The 8,961-nt window shown below is 37.8% G+C and overlaps 1 protein-coding gene across 1 annotated transcript; it reads right to left on the bottom strand.

Moving 5' to 3' along the window:
- Positions 1-6,518: 6,518 nt before the first annotated feature.
- Positions 6,519-7,553, bottom strand: LOC107761547 (uncharacterized). Its single transcript, XM_016579771.2, has one exon. It carries the CDS (start codon positions 7,551-7,553, stop codon positions 6,519-6,521), a length of 1,035 nt encoding a protein of 344 aa, XP_016435257.2.
- Between the last annotated feature and the right edge of the window lie 1,408 nt (positions 7,554-8,961).

Genomic DNA, 8,961 nt, shown 5'->3' with positions numbered 1-8,961 from the left:
CATCAAAAATCTCGTTAACTCGGTTTACCACAAGGAGGGAATCACACATAGCCTCTATTATCTCTGTGTCATGATCCAAAATTCATTATAGGTCATAATGGAACCTAACACCGCTGTCAGGCAAGCCAACAATAATTACTTAACTTAATTACTCATTTTAGTATTTGAAATCACGATTTCCTTCAATTTAATAATAAAAGATGGACTTTATAGAGTAAATAAAAATATTTTCACAATTTCAATACCAAACAACCCATAATCACTCCAAAACCCGATGTCACAAGTGCATGAGCATAAACTATGAACTAAAATAAAATACAGCATCTGTCCCGAATACAAATTGGACAGGAAAAATATAAATACTCTGAAGGAGACTCTGCTGGCTACGGATCATAGTATAGAATGCAGCTCACCTAAGTCCCCACAATAACTGCGCTTCTGCACCCACGAGACTAATAGACATATATATACATGCACGAAAATATGCAGCAAGTATAGTATGAGTACATAAATCAACGCGTACCCGGTAAGTATCCCATCTAATCTCGAAGAATTAGTGATGAGGGATCGACTCTGACACTTACTATAGGCTAACAATAAATACTGATATTATACTTAAGCATAGATTGTATGAAATAGTTGTAAACTCAATAACAAGAAGTGAGTGGACAATTCTTTTATTAATTGGAGATTTTTCCAAACTTATTCTCGTCATTTAACATTTTATATCTCAAGCCAAAGAAGCAATATCAATTATAATTGGTTCCAAAGATTTATCATGCACAAATTATGCTAAGGTCGTATGGCCCGATCCAACATAATATTTAAATTGTGCACTGCCGAGGGTCGAATGACACGAACCATAGATACATCTATCTGCTACCGAGGCGTTCAACCCGCTCCACAAAAGAGAAAACACATTAAACAACCTATTCAAGATTATTAAGGGGCAAATATTCTAAAAATTTTAAATTCTCATTTAACGGTCAAGTAAATGAAGTTTAACCTTTTTACAATTCCCTTATTGAGTTTCTTAATGTTTTAAACAATTAAATTAACAAGTAGGGCGCAAACATCGCAAGTACAACATGATATGGGTCCTAGACTACCTGGACATAAGCATAATAGTAGCTATGCACAGACTCTCGTCACCTCGTGCGTACGTAGCCCCCACAAATAGAAGCACATAATAATTTGATTCACCTACGGGGTTAATTCCCTCTTACAAGATCAGTAGGGAGACTTACCTCACTCCGAAATTTCATAACCGACTCCAAAGTCTTTCCAACAACTCAAACCAATCCCCATCGCTCCAAAACTAGTCAATAAGGGTGCAAATCCATAAATATATACTCTAATACTCATTATAATTCAATTTACAACAATTTCCAACTCCGCTCGAAAACTCGATAAAAATTACTCTCGGGCTCACGTGCCCGTCTTTCAAAAATTTTCGAAGATAAACATTACCCATAACTCCCACGAACTCAAATATATAATTTATTCCAAATTTCATGTCTAACTTTGTTGTCAAAATTCAAAAATACCAATTTCTATATTTTTCTTCAAAATCCCAAATTCCTACAATTTGTCATGCTTGAATCTATATAAAAATTATATATTTAACTCACAATATGAAGAAATCACTTATCCCATAATAGCTGATGAAGATGGCACTCCAAAATTGCCCCCAAGGCAGGCTCTAACGAGAGAAAAGAGGTGAAATGAGCCAACACCCGATTTGGCTAACTTATGTATTCTGCCCATGCGACCTCCACACCTGCACTCACTGGACCGCTTCTGCGGTTCCGCAGGTGTTGAAAAATGTCCCGCTTCTGTGTAAGTCCCCTAGCTGCCTAGCCCGCTTCTGCACTAAACTCCCCGCAGGTGTGCATCCGCTTTTGCGGCAAATCGTCTGCACCTGCGGACACAGTCCCCCACTCCCTTTTCGCTTCTGCGACCTCCTGGCCGCTTTTCCGGCTCCGCACGTGCGATCAAAACCCCGCAGGTACGGTTACACCAGATGACAGCAGCTCCAGCATTCCTCCAAGGCCAAACTAGATCTGTTTACCATCCGAAATCCACCCGAGGCCCTCGGGACATCAACCAATTATACCAACAAGTCCTAAAATGTCATACGAACTTAGTCGAGCCTTTAAATCACATCAAACAACGCTAAAAATATGAATCACCCTCCAATTCAAACTTAATGAACTTTGAAACTTCAACTTCTACAATCGATGCCGAAACCTATCAAATCACGTCTGATTGACCTCAAATTTTGCACAGAAGTCACATTTGGCATTACGGACCTACTCCAAGTTTCAAAATCGGAATCCGATCCCGATATCAAAAAGTTCACTCCCGGTCAAACTTCTCAAAAACCTTCAAATTTTTAACTTTCGCCAAATAACCCCGAAATGACCTACAAACCTCCAAATCCACATCCGGACGTTCTCCCAATACCAGAATCACAATACAGAGCTATTCCCAGACTTGAACTTTCAAACGGACATCAATAACATTGAAATACACTTCAACCCAAATTTATGAAATTCTTTCAAACGCCAAACTTTTCGTAATAAGCGCCGAAATACTCTCGGGTCATCCAAAACACGATCCGGACATACGCCCAAGTCTAAAATCATCATACAAACCTGTTGGAATATTCAAATCCCGATTCCGAGGATGTTTACTCAAAATCAATCCTTAGTCAATTCCTCCAACTTAAAGCTTCTGAATTTAGAATTTTCTGTTCAAATCAACTCCGAACTCCCCGTAATTCGTAATACCTTAAGTGAAGCTTCTCAAGGCCTCAAACCGCAGAACGATGCTTGAGATCAAAACGACCAGTTGGGTGGTTACATTCTCTCCCAATTAAACATATGTTCGTCCTCAAACGTGCTAAGAACTGCTCTGGAGTTGTCCGAAATCACTGGTCAACACCTCGTGCACCTACCCGTGCTACCATAACCCAGTTGAGCACATTAGCTCGAGCCAGTCTAAAGATCTTCCATTTTATTTAGTCAAGTAAGCCTTGAGTCAAATTCCAACATCCAGAATTCTCCACCAGGCTTGTTTCAACCATACAAACACTGTATCAATCACTACACGATGTACCAATACATGATTGCATACCTTTGCTGAATTCACCATGCACCGCATAATTCATGACCATAATAACATCCTCTGTCAACAATAGCCACAATTCCACGAATCAGATGCCCACAACACACTTCATGACACATATAAGTCATGTTCTAATTCTTGTAATACTGCAATGACGGAAGAGATGTGTAGAAATTCATAACCAACTGCCGAGTCGACAAAACATTGAGTCTCTCCTCCTGACAAGAACCATTCCCTCATTATGAACCAAATAATAATATGCCTCATATAAATCCGTTCGCACTAATCCCAGGTCCAAAAATCTCATCTCACCCAGTACAAGCTGCTAAGGCAATAACCCACCTCAGACACTGCCAAATATCTCATATGATGCCATAATATGCCAACAAGCTACAAAATCGAATGTGATACATAAGGAAAAACAAACTCTGAAAAGAACTACTCAACCCACGTAACTAATTAAACAACCAAAAGGATGTTATGAACCTTCCTCAGAAACGAGAAACAAAACACACAAGAATAGATATGGGGAACTGTACTCAACATCATATTGTTGCGGCGTGCAACCCGATCCACACATGATACCGTTGCAGCGTTCAACCCGATCCAACCATGATACATGTGGCGTCGTGCCACCTGATCCAAACAACGTACCCGTGGCAGCGTGCCACCCGATCCAACCATATACCCGTGGCGGCATGTCACCCGATCCACACATGACAATAAATAGGGAAGTACCCATCAAGCCAAAACGCTTATACATACGAAATACCCGAATGTCAACCACAAGCACGCCAAGTGGACAATACTATCCCTGGGGAGACAGATAGCGCCATACGCTACAAAACTCGAGCACGACTAAGGTGCAATAAATGGCATGCATCTCGAGAGCCATCCTGCTCATATAACACCACAAACTTTACGGGATATCAATACGAGTGCGAATAATCAAACCGTCTCACAACCCACATGGCACAATAGAGACTACACGGAAGGGCCGACAACATAAATAACATCCAGGGCCCGAAGGCCCCTCCGAAAATTTAGAACTTCTAACTTCTACATCCGATGTCGAAACCTATCAAAACAAGTCCGATTGACCTCAAATTTTACACACAAGTAACAATTGACATTATGAACCTACTCCAATTTCGGAATCGATATCCGACCCCAATATCAAAAAGTCCACTCCCGATTAACTTTCCGAAAATTATTTAATTTTTCAACTTTCGCCAATTAACGCCGAAATGACCTACGGACTTCTAAATTGACATCCGGACACGATCCTAAGACCATAATTATCATACGGAGCTATTGGAACAGTCGAACCTCCATTCCGAAATCGTATTCACACAAATCAAACTACGGTCAATTCCTACGACTTAAATTTCTATTTTAGGGACTATATGTCATATTTCACTCCAAAACCAAAAATCAAACCTCCCAGCAAGTTACGTAACCACAAAATGAAGTGGAGTAAGCAATAAATAGGGGTTCGGGGATACTTCTCTCAAAACGACCGGCCGTGTCGTTACAAAACACTAGAAAATATTTTTCGATTGACCTCAAATTTTGCACTCAAGTCACAATAGATATTACGGACCTACTCCAACTTTCGAAATCGAAATTCGACCTCAATATCAAAAATTCACTCCCGGTCAAACTTTTCGAAAATCATCCAATTTTTCAAGTTTTGCCAATTAACGCCGAAATGACCTACGAACCTCCAAATCGATATCCGGACACGCTCCCAAGACCAAAATTACCATACGGAACTATTGGAACCGTCGAACCTCCGTTCCGGAGTCGTCTTCATACAAATCAAACTACTGTCAATTCCTACGATTTAAAGTTCCATATTAGGGACTATGTGTCCCATTTCTCTCCGAAACCAAAAATCATACCTCCCAGCAAGTTACGTAACCACAAAATGAAATGGATGAAGCAATAAATAGGGGTTCGGGGCTAATTCTCTCAAAACGATCGGCCGTGCCGTTACAAAATACTAGAAACTATTTTCCGAATTTTTTTTTTCACTCACCAACCAAACAAGAGAAAATAAGTGATAAAATCACCCATTTTCCGTGGAAAACATTTTCCTTCGTGCCACCTGAATTCATGCAATTTTCTTGTTGAAGTTGAATGAAATTTCTTCGTCTTCAAAATAATTTGAATTTTTTTCTTTCTCCCCATATAATTATTTTCACATACGTTGGTGAGACGATGAATATATCTTTGAAAGAACTTTAATGGGAAGTGGAAAGATAATTAACCAATGTTCATAGAACAACCTTACAAATTTATATCAATACGTTTTAACCCTCAAACTTACAAAACAGAATTTTAAAAAAAGATAAATTTATAGTTCCACAATAACAATTCAGCTAAGCTATTCCTTTACCTAACCACTCTGCTCCTAAGAAAAGACAAAGCTGTTTCTTTTTTTTCGTGCCATCAAATTAAGATCTCGGGATGACCCTACAAATGGAAATTTTGGCTTTAATTAGAGACTTTGTATTACTTGTTGTTGTATAACTAGTATATTACATTTGGACTATTGGGGTTCGCCACCTCCACCTTAAATTCCATAATCCATGTTTTAGTAAACAAATACTAATTGGACGGCTATCAATGCAATAGGTCTTAGTAGTTTTTTCAACATCTACTAAACTGCGAATTAGATTAGTCGGATATCTTAAAACGGATACCAAATATCAATAGGAAATCTTTAAAAACAAAATTTAAAAATAATAAGCCTACGGAAGTCAACCAATTAATTAAAATTAAATCATTAAAATGATCACCAAGGTTTGCATGTGGATTATTCCTCCATTCTATACACTTTTCATTCTTAATTATCGTGATCACGTTTTAAGGGTATGATATTTTAAATTAAGAAGCATTGTACTTATCCTGTTATAATTTTAAATTTTACCCATCAAATCTGCTAAAAGTTTTTATGAAAGGAGCAAGCTAAAGATTTGCGAGGCTAATTAAGTGTTGTTGAATCCACTAGATAAAAGTGTAGAATTAGTAGATAGCTATAGCCTATAAGTGGACCAGCCAAACAAAAAAACAAGAAATCCAATTGCTAACTTTTATAATAAAAAAATGTTCAAAAGCGCAAAAAAGCAAAAAAATAAATTGACCAGAGTGAGATGGGATTATGTATAGAATCCCTTCGTGCCAATTTGGATTAGTAAACAGTAAATTTTAAATACCAAACGATTAAAATAAAATACGGAGGTAGAAAAGAACAATCTTTCTATCCACTGTGTATGACTTCAACTAATTTATACCCAACAAAAATGAAGTATACTGCTATTCTCAGACCAATATTTTCATCAAACTGTATGCTTTACACAGCTCTAGACTCTAGACAAAAATCCTTAGCTTGAATTATGATAAAAATCAATGCAAGAATCCTCCTCTGGACATATTTCCTCTGGAGACCCTAGAGAGTCCACCACATCTTCCGTGCTCCACCCCGCACGTAATAACCTCTTTGACAATAACCTCACGTGCGATTCCACCCCTTTCTTGTCGACAAATACGCCGGCGTCACTGCGTCTCCTCCGGCCACCGGAACCGCCGTATCCACAGCCGTCCACCATCATCATCTCTCTAACATCCTTTTCTTTCCACCCCGCTTCCGTCAACCTCAAAAACACATCCTCTAAATACCCTTCAAGATCCTCACTCCACCACCGCCGGTGCATTCCACCGCCACGCGCCGCCGCCATCTCCGTCATATCCGTCCAGAACTCAATCTTCCTCGCCTCCGTCGCCGCCCATGCCGGCGCATTCAGCAAATTAAATAAACTTGGTCTCCTCAAAATCATCCCATTGCTCTGAAGCTCTACTTGCTGAAAAAACCCGGATATATCAAAACTCCATAATTTAACCTCCCCATCATGCACGTAAAACACAGGATTCCCAGCCAAACACGGCGTACACGGTATATAAAAATGCTGATAAATGGGAACAAGAACAGGGGCAGCGTTTTTCAAGAACTCCTTTGCTATATCCACAGCTTGATCATTATCAAATGGCCTATCACCCCAAGAATAAATCCAAAAGTTCCTTTTCTTTACTTCTTTACACAAACTCAAGATCGGGAGATTTTTCAGGATTTCTAGTTGTTGTTGTGACGAGGATCGCCAGTTGGGAAATCCAGAGCTAGTGGGGAGACCTTCTTGAAGGATAGAACGGAGATCAGGAGGGAAACTGAAGTTGAAAGTGGATTCAATGGAGGAGAATTCTACGTCGGAAAGTCCCTTTTCGACGATTATATTGGAAGATTTGAGGTGTTGTACGACATTTTTGGCGTAAGCTGCGTATGAAAAGCAAACCCGTGTTGGTTTAATTGGGTTGCAGATTGTAGTTGAGATGGGGCTTAAGGTTTCTGCAACTGTTGCTGTCATTGCTTATGAGAAAAACAGATCATGAACTAATGGAAGTGTTCTTAGGCTGTGATATTATAAAGGGTTTGATCCGAAGAAAATGAAAGAGAAAGTGAGAGATAAAGGGGGGAAGAAGTTATTAGAGTAAATAGTGGAGAATCAGGTGGGTTTGGGATGAGGGTCTGTGTTTGACAATTATTCTGAAAAAAAGAACCAAACTTACCTGTACTTAGGGTCGTTTGGTTTGTCATATTAATAGAAATAATCCCAACATAATATTATGTACAATATTTGATTTTGTTATATAACAAAAAATAATCGTCACGTAATTTAAAGTATGTTTGCTTGGCCTTATTAAACTTTGTATTAGTAATATTCGCATAAGTTAATTAATCATAATTTTATGTGGCATAAAATATAAAATAAAAATAATTGTATTAGCAATGTATGGATAAGTGTAACCAATAGAATAAATAAAACCTTTAAAATAATCTATCTCTAACGTAATAATTCATCCGTTCAAATTTATGTAAACCTATTTAATTGGGCACGAAGTTTAAGAGAAAAATGAATACTTTTAGAATTTATAGTCTTAAACAAGTAAGAATATTTGTATGGCTATAATTATTTTGAAACTTGTGGTGGTAAATATACCAGAATTTTTGTGTGATTATAAAAGCTTGTCATTAGTGTTAGAATTGAAAGTTCAAGTTAAATTAGTTCCAAATTTAGAAGAAGTCTTTCTTTTTGGAACAGACCAAAAATAAAATATGTTCACATAAACCGAAACGGAGAGAGTAATAGTTACATATATTATTTCCCGCATAAATGATCATTATATATACAATTATTGCATAACTTCTTTGAGAACAAAATGGCGAATGCCCCACCTAAAGGCGTAAAGTTTTAGGATAAAAAAATGGTGTATACATAGCAAGTAATATTTTTAAATTTTTACCAATTAACCTGGTTAAGCGATACAAATTTTATTTTGATTAATGACTCTTATCAGAATTCATTTGATTCAATACAAATATCAGATAGTATTAATTTCTCGGATGATGAGGAGGGGAGAAGAAGTCGTTGATGAGTGATGAGTGATGAGGAAATATCGGGCGTTTGATTTTGACCGAAGGATATAGAGACGAAGAGAAAATTGGCCCATGACAATTTGTTGTTACGTGAAATCTTGTTCATTAACACTCCTGTTGCAGACTGATGAGCTCCAATCTCTCTAGGGACATTTCAGTTTTTCCTTTGTTTTTTCCGTTTTTTCACAAAGTCATACAAACATCTCGGCCCTGCATATACACTTTCTTCTGTTTCTTTTATTCTTTTTTTTTAAGAAACAAAACGTAACGAATGACTAAATCAAACTAAAAAGAGAACCAAACATTGGTACTTATGTCGTATTTAAGTGGTTCGCTAC

The sequence above is a fragment of the Nicotiana tabacum genome, chromosome 17 (assembly GCF_000715075.1).
Source record: "Nicotiana tabacum cultivar K326 chromosome 17, ASM71507v2, whole genome shotgun sequence".
Classification (NCBI taxonomy): domain Eukaryota; kingdom Viridiplantae; phylum Streptophyta; class Magnoliopsida; order Solanales; family Solanaceae; genus Nicotiana; species Nicotiana tabacum.
The sequence above is the reverse complement of the archived record's forward strand: the minus strand, read 5'-3'. Positions and strand labels throughout refer to the sequence as shown.